Here is an 18,638-nt window from a genome sequence, read left to right on the forward strand (position 1 = left end):
TCTATCTATCTATCTATCTATCTATTAGGTTTATTCAATGATGATTATAAAGTTAATGTGTGTACATATGGAACATTGGAGAAATGAGATGCTTCACTCTGTTTACTGCAAACTGTCAGGCAACAGTGGTAGAAAATTGCTGATGTTTGTGCAAGGCTAATCACAATTAGAGGAGCATTTTGTCTTATGACCTGATCAATTGCCTTGTCAGAAGAACACTCTGTTTTGTAACCCACCCGATGTGTTATGATCTGCTAATAAAAAGGCTTCTGCAGAGGAAGTCCGTCAGAGTAGATGTAGCTGAATGTAGCTCTCTCCTTCTGCAGAAGCCGTTAAAAAAATCCCCCTTCTGTGTGCACTCAGTTTCTCTTTTATGAACCTACATTTTTTAACCTAACACTATCTATCTATTTATTTTAACAATATAAACCTGTTTTTAGATTTTTACAGTAATGGATATTTGAAAATAGCAGCAACATCAGAGATGTGTTAAATGACAGATTGTTATTTAACTGACTAATATAGAAAATGTTCAAATTCAGCATGAATGGAACAACTTATTCAATTTGTTGGGAAGAGTGGTGGCTAACGAGTCTTCCAGCTGCTGGGAGGAAGGATCTGTGATAACGCTCGCAGGTGTATTTAGGGTGCAGAATGAAAGAGCCAACAGACGTTATTGTGCTTGAAGATAGTTTATCTGTTGTTTTTACACATAAGTAAAGGCCAACAGTTTGTGCTTGGTTACAGTAGCTTACACAGTTCATATTTACACCAAAATTGTACAATAATGAAATCTACAACAAAACAGCCAAGTTACGAAGCGGTTTACATTCACGTCTGGTAAAGGGCAAGCAGCATCTGTGTTCATCCAGTCGCAAATCTCATCAGCCTCATATTTCACATGTTTAGTGACACCTTTTTATTTCTTAAAAATGTAACCACAACAGTAATATAAAAAGAAATAAGGAGCATTTAAAGTATAAAGGTTTGACAATATTTTTTTTCTGTCCTTGATCCGAGACAAGGTTTTGTTAAGCAAAAACGTTGAATCAGAGCAACATCAAAGCAAATATAATAACTGTATGAGCAGCATTATATAGCAGAAAGCAAACAAGCATCAAAAGAAGCCAGAGAAACACATTTAAATCTGTTTGTGAGAAGCCATTCACCTCCATTGTAAAACTCTTAAAAGTTTGTTTTAAAAAGAAAATTATGTTTTCATTTATCTTAACTGCACTAAATAATGATCTAGATCAGCGGTCCCCAACCTTTTTTTGCGGCACGAACCGGTTATATGTCAGACAACATTTTCACGGACCGGCCTTTAAAGTGTGGGGGGTAAATACGATCAAATAAAATGATACGACTGGCATAAAATCAAATAAAAACAGCATAAAAATAAAACTCACCATTTGTTGAATTAGTGGGAGCCCTGAGCTTGTTTCTCCGAAACAAGCCGGTCCCATCGAAGCGTAATCGGAGACAATGACACACAAAGTGTGCCCCTGATGTCCATTCTGCTCCGTAGCTTTGTTTTGGTCGCTGTAACCTCAGAAAAGATTTTTTAGATAAGATGCATCTTGAACCCAATTAACCTGTGTCAAGAGGCACAGATGCACCGACTGATGCAATTGGGAGAGAATACCCCAATTTTTTATATTTTTCAAAATAAAACATCACTCAGACTCTGATCGTCGATAAATTATATATATGTATTTTTTTTTCTGTGCGGCCCGGTACCAAATGACCGACGGACCGGCGCCAGTGGTTGGGGACCGCTGATCTAGAGGACCTAAATATGAAATAGGAGAAAGTTCGAACCATACACTATAGCTTATAGTACCAGCAGAAACACCTTAGATTATATCATCAAAGTTTCAAGGTTTTCAAATCTCCAACTAACAGTTTTTTTCCCTGAAATTTTCGATTCCTGTGTAATTATCTTTTTCATCTTTCATTTCCATGTAATCCTAATAGATTAAAATGGATACCATGGCAGGCCAATATTCCAGGCTGATGCTACAATTTCCTTTTTACTTTTGTATCGACATTAGCCGATGTATGCGTTCTCCTATTCTTTAGTGCATTAATCAGACATTTCCTGAAAAGACATGAGACGCAGGCAATGCTGCTCCCCCTATTTGTTATCCATCGCTAATGTATTATCTTTTGAGTCGTTATTAAATGTACATTTTTCTTTAAATAAAAAAATTGGGAAACATTTGTTATCACTGTTTCATTACCTCCGCCAAGGAGGTTAAGTTTTCAGGAGACTTTGTGTCTATCTGTCTGTCTGTGTACAGGATACCTTCACAAGTTATGGACACATTTTAATGAAATTTTTATCAGAGGTGTCCCTCATGCTAAAGAATTAAATAAAATTTTGGTGACAATCTGGGGAAAAAGGAATATTGGCTTCAAAAATCGTTCCCCTAAAAATCAGCAGTAGATTTTAAGTATCAGTTAAGATTGATGTCAAAATAATCGGTATCGGCCTTTAAAAGACCTGAATCGGTCAATCTCTAAATATTAACACAGATATTCATCATCAGCTATTTTGTTTATGTGTTCTTGTATGAACGGTAAGCATTTTTTTTAAGGGGGCAGAGTATCTTTTAGGCCTAGGTCTTAAAAGTAAAGGAATAAACGACGTGTCAAACCTGAGGCCCTGGGCCCGGAAATCAATTCGGCCCTTAAGGCCCAATAAAGGCTTATCATGTTATAAAGTGTGCAAAGTGGCTAAAACTGTGAAATCATTGGGAGTAAAGTTATAATAGCTGTGTGCTTTGTGAATAAAATGATGAAAGTTTATCTATACAGCTGCATCTTTTTAGAAAATGATGCTAGACACTACTGATATAAATAAATGGGTTTGATACCTCCAGCTAAAATCATAATTTACGGATTTCCTTAACTCTAATTGTTAAGACATTTTGTTTGAAAAAGAAACAGAAAAGTGTTTAAGATTTATTAGCTGCTACCAAATACCTGCAGCACAGAAGCTAGCGTTTTGAAATTTCACTTAAATAAGGTTTATATCTGGTTAAAATATTGTTCTCTGGTTTGTATAAAAACACATCTCAACATTAAGCTTTAATGCATACATACAGCTTTAATATTCTTTGGCAGACCTTCTTTTGCAAGAATAAATATGTTTGATTTATACACAACGGTATTTTATTTTTCTGGCCTAAAAATGTGCTTTTAAGGGTCAAATAAAACCAATCTATTGAAGCTTTGGGTCCACGTCTAACAATGAAGGTAGTTGAAGCTGAGTAAGAAATCAAAAATATTTCTGACACCATCCGACTTTACTGTTACACACAAACAATCTGCGAAAAAAGGAAAATCCTTTTAAATGTGTTTTCTGGTAGGCTGAGAAATGTTTATTACGTGTAAGAATCAACTTTATAGCAAAGATGGGAACAAAGAAGTGAAAGCAAACGTAGAGAAGATGAGTTCCATAGAATCCTGTGACGTTTAGGACATTTTATTGTGTTACTGCTATAATGAAGAAGTTCACGATAAGTTTGTTGTGCTGACCGTCTAAACCATTACATTTATTTCTAATGTTTTCTTCAATTTCTGACTGCCTTATCTTTTGCAACACAATTTTTCACATTTTCTTGTTTTTGTTTCTCAAGTTAAGCTCCTTTTTGGAAAAAAAAAAGAAAAAAACTAATATCTATGATTGAAAGAGCAATTAAAGTTTAAACTCAAGTTCTGAGAAATTAAACTCTCAACTGGAAGTGTTATTTTTTCTCTCCTTTGTGTAAAGCAATGATGAAGGCAATTGAAGAAACCATGGCAGAAAGCCCATTTCCCTTCATCATCGGATGGCATAAACCCTCATTGTAAACCTTTACTTTACTTTTCTTTAAACAAATGAATAAAAGGTCACTTGGCAGAAATATAAAAACCCTTGTTCCTTAATATTATTGTGCCACTTTTTCAGAATGTATACATCTTGATCACATCACTTTTTTTTTTTTTTTTGCAATAAACAAACGAGATAACGGATGTTACAGGTTGTCTGATTAGAAATGGGTTTTTCTAAAATATTTGCCAAAAACTGAATATGAAGAAACTAGTACTCCTGCCCACTGTTTAGCATGGTAGAGGATGTGTAATGCTGTGAGCCTGTTTTTCTTCTGAATGGATTGTTATTGTGCCCAAGGGGTTCAATGCTGTCTTATTGCATTATTTCACATCAAATTCAAAAGGTCTAATGAATAAAAAATGTCACCAGCAAACTCAAAAGAAAGACCTGCTAAGACAAAAATGAGACTAACACCCTACCACACACACGTGTGCAAAGGAAAATGTTGCAAGAAGCAAAAACGACTGCAAATTACGAAAAGCTGCAACCAACACCGCAAAACTGCTCCAGAGCACTAGGGGGACACAATTATCAACTATATGGGACCAGAGCATAGACATTATAAATGGGAAAAGGGATGTTTGATACGGGCCGAGTGTGAATGTGCAACCTATTCCCTTTATAGCCATTTTATATCACTGTCTGAAGGTCTATTTGATGAAAACACTTCCCTCAATACACATTGACAATTAGCGACATTGGCACTACCCGATCCATCCAGGAAGCACGATTGGCGCATCCAGATCTGGGTCAGTCACCCTCGATTTTATTTTGTTATAAAGACCTTAATGACATTTTTCCCTCCACAAAAAAAGCAAGCTTACAAAAATATAAGTGTTAAAGGTTAATAATGTATTTCCTGAGAAAATAAATGCCTTAAAATCCTTTCTGTTTTAACCTCGTCTCTGCCTGATCTGCACCGGAAATGTGATCCTACGCTACTTCCTGGAGCTAACTTTCTCCACTTTGGATTTAAACATATATCCACTCTTTTTGAGCTTTATATTTTCCTTTCGTGTTAACATTAATGTATATAGTGCGTAATCTAAAGAAAGAAACAACTAAAATGTAGATTAACATTTTGCCGGACTGCTCTGAGCATGCCCGATGACGCCAGAGAAGCAGTTTAACGAAGAAAATGTAAAAAGCATTAAAATTGTCACACAAAAGTCATAAAAAGTTTTTTTTAAGGATGTGTATTAGCATTCTTTAGTGAGTTAACGATAGAAATAGGTAATTTTAGTACCATGTACATCTATTCATGCATGCGAAAGACTGATCGTGTTTCCGGGACGGATCGGGTAGTGACATACATCGATGGTCACTAGATGAGCAGATATATCCCAGAATGCTTTGCAAGACGTCTCTTTGCAGAGCATTGCAGGATTTGCTTTTGGTGGCAATGTTTTCTTTCACCTTTCCTCTTTTAGCCTCCTCAGAAGGTTTAAACTTTGTCCTTGGCTAAGCATGACGAATAGTCGAGCAGGCAGAAAAAGAGGAGAGCTAAAGCCTTAGCTCCAAGCCTGTGGCAGTAAAGCGATACGTTCTTCCAGGTCACATGACCTGGCCAACAAACATCAATCTTCCTCCAACTTACATAGCCGGTATTTTAAGGTGGGAGCCCCGTTCGAAACATTAATACTGTGCATCACAGATGGATTTGCTCCGCATATCCATCTGGAAACCTTCCGTTGAAGTAATTTTGGGAAGGGGCGAAAATACTGGTTAGCTGATTGGCCTATGTTGGTGATAGACGGGCCGAAAAAACCAATCAGATCAACGAAGCATATGACGTACTAACAGAGCGACGACGAAGAGGAGCCAATTGATAGATCAAACTCTTGTCGAAACCAGTCGGGAGAAGAGCAAAATCATCTTTTCCTCTGAGAAAAGCCTCCAGAGCAGTGTTTTGCTCTTCTTTCAGTTAAGAAATACTCTGTAATTCCGATAAAACTTGCTCGATAGCCACGCTAACGCTAGTTTCATCGGCTGAAGCCGCCATGTTCTTTAGACTGAACTGTCTGATTGGACGTTTGTTTGGTGAATGGTTTCAAATTTTCTTTAACGGAAAGTAGCCAGACTGATCTGCGAGTGAAACCTTGAAAGCTCTCGAGATCAGGATGGTCTCATGAGGCTAATTGGCCTGAGGAATAATTGGAAATAACTCATACGCATCAACTACAGTAAAAGTCTGTGGCCTTTAAAAGTGTTCTACAACACGTTTTAACAGACATCCTGCAGCAGAATTAGAATTGAAGAAGGTCATGATATAAATGAAAGAACGTCCAGAGGACATCTGGAAGTACACATGAAAAGATTAATTTCCATTTGAATCTTTTTACACTTGATCTCTCTTAGTATCCCATTTATGTCATTATTAAGGGTCTAGTTTCATATGAGTTGATGATTTCTTGTGGTCTGCAGCCCTTCCGTAGTTTGCAGACTCTTAACTTTAGTACTTTTTGATACTTGCTGCATTTGTTGCGAGCGGTGCATCATTTATCCGTTTACAGCTTGTTTCCACATTGCTGATATTTTCTGTGTAGCAAAGTTTCTTCTTTGCAGCACATTTACTTTAAGAGTGTTTTTTTGTTGGTCTTATTGTCATGTTCGCTGGTCTAATTGTCGAAAAAGCAGGACATTTAAAATTTGCTGTGAAATCATGTATTTACACTTGTTAGCACCCCTTGTTCGCTGTAGACTTTTAAGTGTGAGATTATGTTTTTGCGTAAGAAACCAAATTGACCCTAAGGCTTTTTACACATCTTTATATAAGGGAGCTAATGAGTGTGTATGCGAGAGGGGGTCTGCGTGTCCCCATCATTGTTCTGCCTCTAAAATGTAACATCAATCTGGTGTCATTAGTGTAGTTGTCTCTGTGTAAGTTGTCAGAGATAATGAGCTCATAGACACTAACTGTTCTGGTTCAAAGAATAGGGTTTGCAGAAAGAAAGGTTTATAACAAGACATTTGTCAGAACTGCTAGAAATGAGAAATACCGGATCTATGCAAGAAAGAAAAAACATCCTCAATAAGCTGCAGGATATGCACGAAGAGGATTAAAATCGTTTTGGAACTGATATTTGCATTATTATACAACCATCTGCGTCAGAAAAGGGGGGGAGGGGACCCTAAAAATTGTCCCTCTGCCACAGCTAAAAACCTTGAACTGCTACTAGGGCCAGAATAGATGCTAGATATGCGCAACAAGAAGAAGAAAATCAATAGGAGTAGAAAAGAAACAAACAACTGAAATTATACGGCAAGATTTAAGAGCAGTGGGACGTTCACGGTTTTATTTTTTCATTAAACTGCCTCTTGTTCAGTAAAATAAGGGTCAGCCAGCCATGCGTATGAATCCGCTCTCGACTAAAAGCACAGATATCATTAAATAAAATGGGGGTAAAGAACCTCTGGAGCTCACTTTTCTTTTTCAAGACACAACAAAGTTACTGATTTACAGCAGGAAATGAACATTTTATCAAAAATAATAAATCGGTCACTTAAGCATTTATCTTTTTGAACATTCATGTGTTGGCTTAAAAGCACGGGATCTTTTTTTTTCTGCTTTTCTCATTAAAACCAGTTTATTTAAAACACATCAGACGTTTTTTTTCCACGCAGCCTCATTTTCCCACAGCTCGTGACTCACTTAGACCTCTTGTTTCTCCTCCTTCCTTGGCACCTTCTCATGCAGCTAAAGAATAAAACCTTCCTCTTTCTATATAAACCAGTTAAATCTGACCACTTTTGAGAGCTTGCATCCTCCGTCATCTACTGCTCTGTCCAAACTCGCTTCTTTGTGACGTACAGAAATATTTGCTGCCTTCCTCAGATGACTGCGGGACTTTTATAAGCCACTCGAGGTTAAATGAATGCTTCGAATGCAAAGTTCAGACAGAGAAAGGCCTGTTTTCGGCTGGACAGAAATGTTTCCAGTCCTTCCTTCATGTGTCAGCGAGGCTTAACTCTGTCACTCATGAACTTGTCAGATGGAGATGAATGTGACTTGAACCGATGCCCCAGAGAACCCCTCCTCCTCCTCTCGTCGTCCTCTTTTGAGAGTTCTCCATCATGTTAAGGTCACGTCTTCAAAAAGACGCCGCCTCGGTTGTTCCTCAACTCTTTAAGTCATTAATTCATCTGCTTCCTCTAATCCTTCAGCATCTAAATGTCCTCTGCTATTTCAGGTTTTAAATACTTTTTAATCCCACCCCCCCCACACTGGCTTTCTTCCCATCCATTGTTGCTATTTTCTCTCCCGTTTCTGTGACATTTCCTCTTTTACTAACTTCCCTCCTTCCTTTTTTCTCTACCACCAAGCATTTATGAGACATCACACATCAGTGGCATTCAGGTGAGCAGAAACCGGATCTTGCGTCTCCAAAACTATCTTCTTTGCCCTTCCTCCACCTCCACCACTGACGGGACGAATGCTGTCCAGCCGGCCGCTACGGCCCCTCTCTCTGCGACACTTGAAGACGGCGAGGAAAGCGGCACGGTAGTTGCGATTCATCCAGCCGTACAGCAGCGGGTTGGCGAAGGTGGAGCACATGGCGATCACGTGGAAGATGGTGTAGAGCAGGCGGTAGTCGCGCATGTCCAGCACTGAGCTGTCGATGTCGGTGGCCAGCTGGAAGGCGTGGATGGGCAGCCAGCAAACGGCAAACACCACCACCATGGTCACCAGCATCTTGGTGGTTTTGCGGCGTCTGCGGTGTCGCTCAGAGCTGGCGCTGCTGTTGACGCCGCTCTCTGCTGGGCTGACGTGGCCGCGAAGTTTGGACCAGATGCGGGCGTAGGCGAAGGAGATAATGGAGAGGGGCAGGAAGTACTGCAGGATCAGCATGGAGATGCTGTAGAGGGTACCGTCTGTGCTTTTACCAGGCCACTTCTCCCTACAGAACTGTAATGGGGTAGACAGAAGCACAGGGTCAGCTTAACTACATTGCCAATTTATCTTTTGGCAGGTATTTAACTTAAAACATTAAACCTTTCTGTAAATGTAGAGTACCTCTACTTAGATCTAGACAGATGCTGTTGATATATTCTGAACTTTGACATAAATAAATTTAGGAACCCTTGAATCAGAAAGATTAGTCCAGTCGTCCCCAAAGTCGCCCCTCAAGGGCCGCTGTCCTGCAGGTTTTAGAGGTCCCTTGCTTCAGTACAGCTGATTTATAGGCTTTTGCTCAACTGCAACCATAAGAATCAGCTCTGCTAAAGCTGGGAAATCTCTAAACCCCCCAAGACAGCGGCCCTCGATGACCGACTTTGGGGATGACTGGATTAGTCAGATGTTCTGTCAGTTCCTGCCACCTCAAGAAGGACTTAAAGACTGCAGCACAATTCTTTTTGCTGTTGTCATGGAATAATCAAAATTTGAGAATTTTCAAATTGAAGAGTCACTCAATAATGGTTACATAAGAGATGGGCATTGTGTAGTCACCAGGTTATCTCCATTTCATGTATTTGTGCTGCCAAGCCACTGAAGAGAGTCCAATTTAGTCCCAATTTAGTCCATAGCGGTTCATTGGTAGGGAAGAACTAATATATGGCAAGGAGATAACTTAGGCTGGATCCCAAACCACCCTCTAACCACTAACCCTTAACTGTCAAGTGTCACTCGCTATAAAGTCACACTCGTAGCTAATAATAATAATCGAATTTTATTGATCTCACAGTGGAGAAAGTTGACCTCTGCATTTAACCCATCCCCTTGGGGAGCAGTGGGCTGGTCGGCGGTTAAGGACATTGATCAGAGAGCCATAGTGGCAGTCTGTGGAAGTGGGTTTCAAACCCTCAGCTTCAGGATTCAAAGCTCCAATCTATCTAGGTAAATAAAACTATTTCACATAGGACATTTCATTCAGGAATTGATGTTATTTTTATTTATTTATTTTTCCTAACTAATGATTTTCCTCAGCCACTAGTTCGCCGTCACACCCGCTGCCAAATTCCAGCCAGCATTGACTTGCTGGCTTGACAGACTTGCTATTTAAGGGCTGAAGGTTCCTCTCGTCCTTCCCACTACATGAGTTGGGATGGCCCATATATAAGGCGGACCCTCCGCGGGAGAGAGTTGGTGCTAAGGGTTAGTGTTTAGGGGCCGGGTTGGGATTCAGCTCAAGTGACTTCACAATGCCCATCTCTGGGTTACATTAAATTTAAAAGGGGGTCTTGCTCCGTCTTTCAGAACCTTTTGGAAATATAAAAAACGCACCATTGTTAATACTGACTGCCTTCCACAAGCTGTGCAGCACATCATAGTTACAGCGTCAATCTAAAGAAGCTGGCAGAACCATATTACATCCACTTGGATGTTCTACATGATTTAATATAAACAACATTTTGCTGCGAAATGTTACTTTTATACGCCTCAATGAAGAGTCGACTCCTCCAGTAAACTTTTGTCTATGCTGTCGTAATGTGATTCAACCTCTAAATGTTTTAAAAAAGCATATAAAAAACCAATCACACTCAAGTTACAATAGTGACAACAACTTTAGCTCATATGGTGCTGACTAGTAGCCTCATGAGACCATCCTGATCTCGCGAGCTTTCAAGGTTTTACTCGCAGATCAGTCTGGCTACTCTCCGTTGAAGAAAATTTGGAGCCGTTCACCAAACGAACGTCCAATCAGCGTTGGCTTTGAGGCGGGTTGAGGTGTGACGCAACGAGAAGCGCGACAGTTCAGTCTAAAGAACATGGCGGCTTCAGCCGATGAAACTAGCGTTAGCGTGGCTATCGAGCAAGTTTTATCAGAATTACAGAGTATTTCTTCACTGAAAGAAGAGCAAAACACTGCTCTGGAGGCTTTTCTCAGAGGAAAAGATGTTTTTGCTCTTCTCCCGACTGGTTTCGGCAAGAGTTTGATCTATCAATTGGCTCCTCTTGTCGCTCTGTTAGTACGTCATATGCTTCGTTGATCTGATTGGTTTATTCGGCCCGTCTATCACCAACATAGGCCAATCAGCTAACCAGTATGTTCGCCCCTTCCCAGAATTACTTAAACGGAAGGTTTCCAGATGGATATGCGGAGCAAATCCAGCAAATCCATCTGGCGGAGTCAGGTTAGCTGACTAGTTGCAGTGGGGAAAAAAGTATTCAACTATTCACCCAAGTTAAAGAAATGGTGATCGATGAATTTCACTTAGTCTGCACTTTATTTTCATATCATATAGAGAACAGTTCATTATACGGCCCTTTTACTTGGTAATCAGCCCTGTTTAGATCTGGGCACCATTCGTTCTCCCTTACAATAATGGAAAGTAGTCAGAATCAAAACAAATTACAGACAATTTGGTTAACAGTAACATGTCATGAATAAACCTTGAGAAAGAATCTGGTTTGTTATGGGAAGAAGCTATGCCTGGTCTACAAACACCCTCATGCAGGGGAACTGCCTTGCAGGTGAAACAGGCTGAGTGAAAACTTTTATAGTAAGTAAGAAGTATGAAATAAGAGAAACTAAATTATCCGACCACACAACTCCAATAACATTGCCAGGTCTTTATTATTTTAGCATAGTCATTGTTACCGTTTTGCATGAGGTAGTTTAGCACGCTTTTAAAAGAAAGGATAGAAATAATTACTTTTAGTAATGTTTCCTAAAGCATGTTATTTCTGGTTGCCCATAAACATGATATTGGAACTTGATTAATAAATATTTGATAAGAAACTACATAGACAATAGAAAACCAGGTTGACAGCAACAGAGGATCAAACCGTAAGGTGACAGAAAACACAGACATAAATACCACAGGGATTAAAAAAAAAAAAATTATTCAAATTCAAAAATGAATTGAATTTTTTAATTGACAAAGCTTCCTGGATGGGATGCGAAACGTCTTAAAACATGGAAACAAGTCCAGTGGATTTTTATTTTTTTTTTACTTTTTTGGAATGACTATGACCTGGATGAATCTTCACCAGCATGCCAAAGGGATTGGGAATTATAAAGAAATAAGGGCAGGATTAATAACACAAAAAAAGTTCATTCATATTAATAATTTAGATCTATATACCAGCTCCATGTCAGACTTTTATGTGAAAAGCGACAAAGTAATTCCTTTTTAGAAAGATGAAAGTTAAACGTGTAAAACTGAACCTTTGGTAGCATTCAGGAGTAGAAATTAAGCTAAGTGCAAAAATCAGCACTGAGGGAGATAAAAGAGAGTAAAGGGGTGTAAAGGTAGCAGCTCAGTAGAAAGAAGAATCATGGAGAGAAAGAGTAATAAAAAGGAGAGACGGAGGAATGAAGGAACAGAAAGGAACTACATGATCAAAGCAGAAGGTTGGAGGGAAAAATGTTTGCTTCTTCAGCGTGTGTGTTAAACTGTTAGTACCTGTATGGTGTGCCCTGGCTCCAGCGTAAATGAGCCATACTCTCTAAAGATGGCCATAGGGCTGGCGAGCACGGCACTCAGTACCCAGGTTAGCGCTATCACCCCGAAGCACACATCTTTCCTCATCCTGGTCTCCAGGTGGTACACGATGCACCTGGAACACACAAACATGGCCTGAGTCCAGCTTGTAAAACATCCACTAATGATCGCCACTGATCTATTATGGATGGTGGAGCTGATGAGAATTTCATGAAAGGCTGAATCAAGCAGCAGAAGAGTGCTCTGACCTTGTAATATTCCCATTTAACCTACTGCCTGCATTGGGAGAACTGGTACAGTAGCTGTATGGATTATTTAAGTTGTGTCTCTCGCCTGGGAGCAGTTTGTTATTTATTAGGCTTCCTAGTGGTTTTATAATCCCAATTAGAGCCGAGAAACACAACTCTTAAAAGGAGAATTAAGAATCTTTATTGTCATCATTACAGTATCACAAAATTCCTAGAAGGAGCACATTATATGGAGACGATCTTAAAAAACAACAGTAAAAAATTTTAAACAGCTTTATGGTGCATACACAACAAACACAAAACCTGCATGGAAAAACAAATAAACAAAAAAACACTTAGCTTGCTTGACATATGTGTAGAAATTTGCGGGGTGTGACATTAATCATGACATTAACACAGTGGAAAAGGCTCCACTACAGTAGCAGCCATTCAAAATGGCTCTTCCCAGTCAAAAGCCAGCCAAATAGCAGCAACATCCCCTCCAACTTCCAGCCACTAGAGTAATCTGACTCCGCCAGATGGATTTGCTCCGCATATCCATCTGGAAACCTTCCGTTGAAGTAATTTTGGGAAGGGGTGAAAATACTGGTTAGCTGATTGGCCTCTGTTGGTGATAGATGGGCCAAATAAAACAATCAGATCAACGAAGCATATGACGTACTAACAGAGCGACAACGAAGAGGAGCCAATTGATAGATCAAACTCTTGTCGAAACCAGTCGGGAGAAGAGCAAAATCATCTTTTCCTCTGAGAAAAGCCTCCAGAGCAGTGTTTTGCTCTTCTTTCAGTGAAGAAATACTCTGTAATTCCGATAAAACTTGCTCGATAGCCAAGCTAACGCTAGTTTCATCGGCTGAAACGCTAACGCTAGTTTCTTTAGACTGAACTGTCGCGCTTCTCGTTGCGTCACACCTCAACCCGCCTCAAAGCCAACGCTGATTGGACGTTCCTTTTGGGAACGGCTCAAAATTTTCTTCAACGGAGAGTCTCCAGACTGATTTGCGAGTGAAACCTTGAAAGCTCGTGAGATCAGGATGGTCACACGAGGCTAAGAGCAACCCCCTCTCGCATATTTTTTTACTCTGCCTCCGCCCTTTCCCTGAATTACAGGGTCTGACTAGGAGATAATGCATCTCTTAATGTCCACAAATCATGACAGACAGGATATTTTAGATGTTTAAAAACGAGGTAGTAGGGGACTAGCCAAGGACCCATCAAGAAAGGGGAAATTTTGAATTGCAAGTACCGTAGGTCATTGAATCTGCAAGTTGACAATTTCACCTCTACATGGCGGACATTCATTTAGTCCAGGGCTGAAACAATTAGTCAGAAATAATCGTGATTAATCGATTTAAATAATAATTTAAATAATTGTTAAATAATTCAGTAATCAATAAATCACAAACTGAAGTACAGAGACAGTAAAATAGACCTTTAGCTGAGAGAACAACCCATTTAGAGCAGCAATTATATCAAAATTGTAAGAAAAAATAGATAAACATTTTGCATTAAAAAAAATTTTTGTCTGTCAATATGCTCCATCCAGAACTCCTAAAGGGGGAAAGTTTTAGTTTCACCTGGTTTACATTTGTAAAAATCTCCCTTAAGGAAATTTTTGGCTATCTAATAAATAATCTGTTGGGATCTGGAGCTGTACCACCTTCCTCCAGCAGAGTGCGCCGTGGGTCTCCTGGAGCTGAGGTCTTCCAGCACACCTGAGACGTATCTACTCATCAGGAGACCTGCCCTTTATAACCAGCTGCCAGACCTTGCTTCGACGCCGCAGTGTTGACCTTAGTTTGGTTAGCAACCTGAGCCTTGAAACTGAAAAGAATCTTAGCTATCTCTGGAGAGAGATCAGATTCTAACTCTCTTCTGTTTTTGCATCACAGGAAACCTGTCTCTAGCCAGAAGCTCTGGATGAGCTTAACCTGCCAATCTGCCCTGGAGAGCCAAACCTGAAGATTCCTATGTGGATTCCCCTGCTGCTCTTAGTTAAGAGCTGGAAACTCTGATCAAGGTCTGCCATTAAAGTCAGAAGCTAGACGCTGCAGCTGCTCTGGAACTCTGCTGAACAAACAGTCTCTGGACCCAACGGTTCCCCCTCTCTCAAAGAGAAGCCCGGATTCAGTCAAGGTATAATTCTGAATTATCAAAGATTCATTCTCATCAGCCTGCCTACTAATCAAACTATCTTCTCATCAGACTTCTGTGAACCAGCCCGGACCAGCCCCTGACCCAGTACATTGTCTCTTTATTGTAAAACATTCATTAAACCTTGTTTAACTTTTACCCAGCCTCCGTTGTGTTCTGCATATGAGCTAAGAACCTGAACCCATCATGACATAATCAGAAAAATAATCGACATATTAACATATTTGCAAAATAATCATTAGTTGCAGCCCTAATTTTGTCGTTAGTTTACTTTATCAATTTTATGTTTCAATTGAATTCAATAAAATGTATTTATATAGCACCAATTTAAAACACATGTCATCTGAAGGCACTTTACAGAGACAGTTCAACCAGATCATACAGTTAGATCGGTTTAGTTACTGTAAGAACAAAAGATTTCAGCTGTTGGACCAGTGGTTGCTATGGAGATTCCCGCCTCTTCTGGTGTTCAAAAGGATTCAACTTGAATTTTAATCTTAGTTCTGAGCCTTTGTAGGAAATTGCGCAGTAAATTAGCAGTTGATAAAAGTGGAGAAAAAATATTTATTTTAATGAATCATTTGTGTTGGTGGAAGGTGAAACAGGGTTTTCCTATTCATTTTGCCAAAACATTGCTGTTCCAAATATTGCATTAAGAGTTTATCAATTTTATGCATTCAACTTATTTAGATGCATCTGTATTTTTTTATGTTTCCTTACAGCTCCAACACTTTCCAGCCAAGTGTAAAATTTGATTACTTTTCCCAAACCCTCATCTTTTATTCAAAATATGAATTATAATCCAATCATCACCGGTTTAGGAAAACAAATTAAGCTTAAAAAGCTTTCTCTGAATTTAAGGCCTAAATGACTGAATGAAATACCAACCTATAGTATCCGTCATAGCTGCAGTGTGGGCTGATGATCAGATTCTATCAGCAATATCATTAAAGTTGTAGAGTTTTTCACTGTCACCATTCCTTTCAAAGGCTGAGGATGCGGATGCATACATAAAAAAAACAAAGCTACTGGAGAGGTTTAGAGGATGACTTTAATACAACTTAATTCTACTTAGAGAAGTTGTTCTCCAGACAATTAAGAGAAATTGCAGATCTACACTGAACTAGGGAAAAGTGGGCTTGTAGTGAGACACATTTAACGCGTAGGCGGACGGAGGAAGAAAACTAATATGGCTCCCGGCATTTTTCACAAAGCAAAAGAGATAAAGTCTTTAAGACAGAAAAATAACTTACAGTGTTGTAAATGTGCAAAACTGGGAAGAAATACACATTAAAAGATGTTTTGACTCCCATGGGAGAGAGAAAGCAATCTCTTCCTTGTCTCTTCTTTTGTCTATTATCTGTCACACAAAAATGTCAATAACATATAGGCCTACTGATGTTTAAAGTTTAAAATTAGCAATAAGTGAAATTTCACCACTAGGTGAGCTATTGAACACTGTAGCAGTAGAAGTAATTAAATCATAACTTAATAATTCTGACTACAAGAGAACCTCATGTTGGCAAATCATCGCCTTCATGTGAATTTTACAACCGCTTGGATGTGATCTCCTCCATTTGGCCCCTAAGCTGCATTCTCTGGGCAATAAAGGGGCTAAGCCATGAGTGGCAGCTAGTTTCATGAATGTGCATGAATTGCAGCCAGTCCAGCCAGTAAACATGAGACCAGAGAACCACACAGAGGAATGGTGTGTGACGTCACACCATATTCCATCTTAAAATATTTATTGAGTTCTTTACAGTTCTCTGTATGTATGATAATTATTATAGCTTATTGCAACTGTTACAGCACAGGTGATTTGTTCAGAGGCGCAATGTTATCTGGGATAAAAAAAGAAAAACTTATGATTATTGAAGTTATTTTGAATAGATCTTCTTAGCTCTTTAGTAAAAAGAAGATTATTTTGAGGGCAGATCTGAAAGCTGCCCCATGTTATGCCATAGTAGCCTCCTGTGACCAGGAGGCTACTATGGGAGGAGTCGACCAGAGTCGACTCCTCCAGTAAACTTTTGTCTATGCTGTCGTAATGTGATTCAACCTCTAAATGTTTTAAAAAAGCATATAAAAAACCAATCACACTCAAGTTACAATAGTGACAACAACTTTAGCTGATATGGTGCTGACTAGTAGCCTCATGAGACCATCCTGATCTCGCAAGCTTTCAAGGTTTCACTCGCAAATCAGTCTGGAGGCTCTCCGTTAAAGAAAATTTGGAGCCGTTCACCAAACGAACGTCCAATCAGCGTTGGCTTTGAGGCGGGTTGAGGTGTGACGCAACAAGAAGCGCGACAGTTCAGTCTAAAGAACATGGCGGCTTCAGCCGATGAAACTAGCGTTAGCGTGGCTATCCAGCAAGTTTAATCTGAATTACACAGTATTTCTTCACTGAAAGAAGAGCAAAACACTGCTCTGGAGGCTTTTCTCAGAGGAAAAGATGTTTTTGCTCTTCTCCCGACTGGTTTCGGCAAGAGTTTGATCTATCAATTGGCTTGTGCCTGGCTTGTGGTTGTGTTATCGTCGTCGCTCTGTTAGTACGTCATATGCTTCGTTGGTCCGATTGGTTTATTTGGCCCGTCTATCACCAACATAGGCCAATCAGCTAACCAGTATTTTCGCCCCTTCCCAGAATTACTTAAACGGAAGGTTTCCAGATGGATATGCGGAGCAAATCCATCTGGCGGAGTCATGTTAATGCCATAGGCCAGTGGTCTTCAATCCTGGCCCTCAAGGCCCACTGCCCTTCATGTTTTAAATGTATAACTACTTCAGCACACCTGAATCTAATGATTGTCTGGACAGGACATCTGTCTCCATCATGTTTGGAGCAAAAGACATCTGCATACAGACACTCATCCTCTTTCACCGCAATCTCTCTCCCAGAGGAGTTCAGTTGGGAGACAAAGAATCTTCATTTTTCAACCTCTGCTCCAAGTTATGTCAGCCTGCTGGCTATTTAAGACCAGCTTCTGCAAAAGATTTTTCTCTGAGTTTACAGAAAAGACTTGAAAGTAGCAGACTGGAACCATGGAGAATCGTAAAAGGTCATGGTCCTCCCAGCTTGGCCTTGTGAACACAGACCCGTCCAGCCACTCAGCCTTAGCTAACTCTGCCTGAACTTTGAAGATGCCTCAACTTCACAAATGGGCGGACAACAAGAGCTTAACTGTCTGGCAAAGTTAGGGAAAGATCTTCCAGCTAAAATAAAATGTGTTTTAGATTATATTCAATCAGTTCATGTCTTTACTTTTGTGTAAATTAGTTACAGGCTAATTTGACCTCATTCCACACTCCTTAAATTTGCTTATCAAGCTTAGAATCTATGCAGCACAGTGAAATCATTGCATCATTCTATTGATTATGGTTTGCAGCCATTTGAGTTTCTTTTTCTTTATATAGATAGTAGCTTAGTTTAGTTGAGTTTCACTATTTTTGAGTTTCTAACTTAAATATTTTTTTAACTTTGATTTTGGGGGGCCTTTTAATTTTGTGCAATGGACCTTTAAGGTGACAAGAAATTAATAAAAGCAGAGAGACATTTGTGAACATCAATTACTTTTAGTGCCCCTTCTTGCAAAACCAATAAAAACACATTTAGTTGGTTTTGATTTTTTCATATCCCCAACAGTTTAAAAGCTACAGACTGGGGGTGAAGAAAGGCTCTTTTCTGTGTCCCAGTTTGAGCTGCAGCCAACGCTCTCTGTGTTGGTAATAGGGAAAACCAGCGAGCTTAAATCAATTAACAGGCTTCCTGTTACTCTCATCCCACGGCGAGGTGAGCTAGAAACTGTGATGTAGCAGGTAGAATGGAAATAAACATGTCAACTCCTCACGCTGATGACTAATTATCAATCCGACAAACAGTCTAATAAAACACTGATTTAATCTGTCTAATGAAAAGCCTAATTGGCTAAATTCAAACACTTTAGACTGTCATTAGTAGAATAATG

At 39.5% G+C, this 18,638-nt stretch overlaps 1 protein-coding gene across 1 annotated transcript in view; it reads right to left on the bottom strand.

Annotated features, from left to right (window-relative positions):
* Positions 1-6,467: 6,467 nt before the first annotated feature.
* npy2rl (neuropeptide Y receptor Y2, like) overlaps positions 6,468-18,638 on the bottom strand; it is a 105,271-nt gene continuing 93,100 nt past the window's right edge. Inside the window, exons 5-6 of the mRNA XM_038307261.1 lie at positions 12,230-12,383; positions 6,468-8,786 (exon numbers count right to left, since the gene is read on the bottom strand). Of these exons, the coding sequence (XP_038163189.1) occupies positions 8,217-8,786; positions 12,230-12,383 (724 nt within the window). The 3' untranslated portion in view covers positions 6,468-8,216. The remainder of the gene's footprint in view (positions 8,787-12,229; positions 12,384-18,638) is intronic.

This window comes from Cyprinodon tularosa, unplaced genomic scaffold (assembly GCF_016077235.1).
Source record: "Cyprinodon tularosa strain WSP-4 unplaced genomic scaffold, ASM1607723v1 ctg606, whole genome shotgun sequence".
NCBI classification, from domain to species: domain Eukaryota; kingdom Metazoa; phylum Chordata; class Actinopteri; order Cyprinodontiformes; family Cyprinodontidae; genus Cyprinodon; species Cyprinodon tularosa.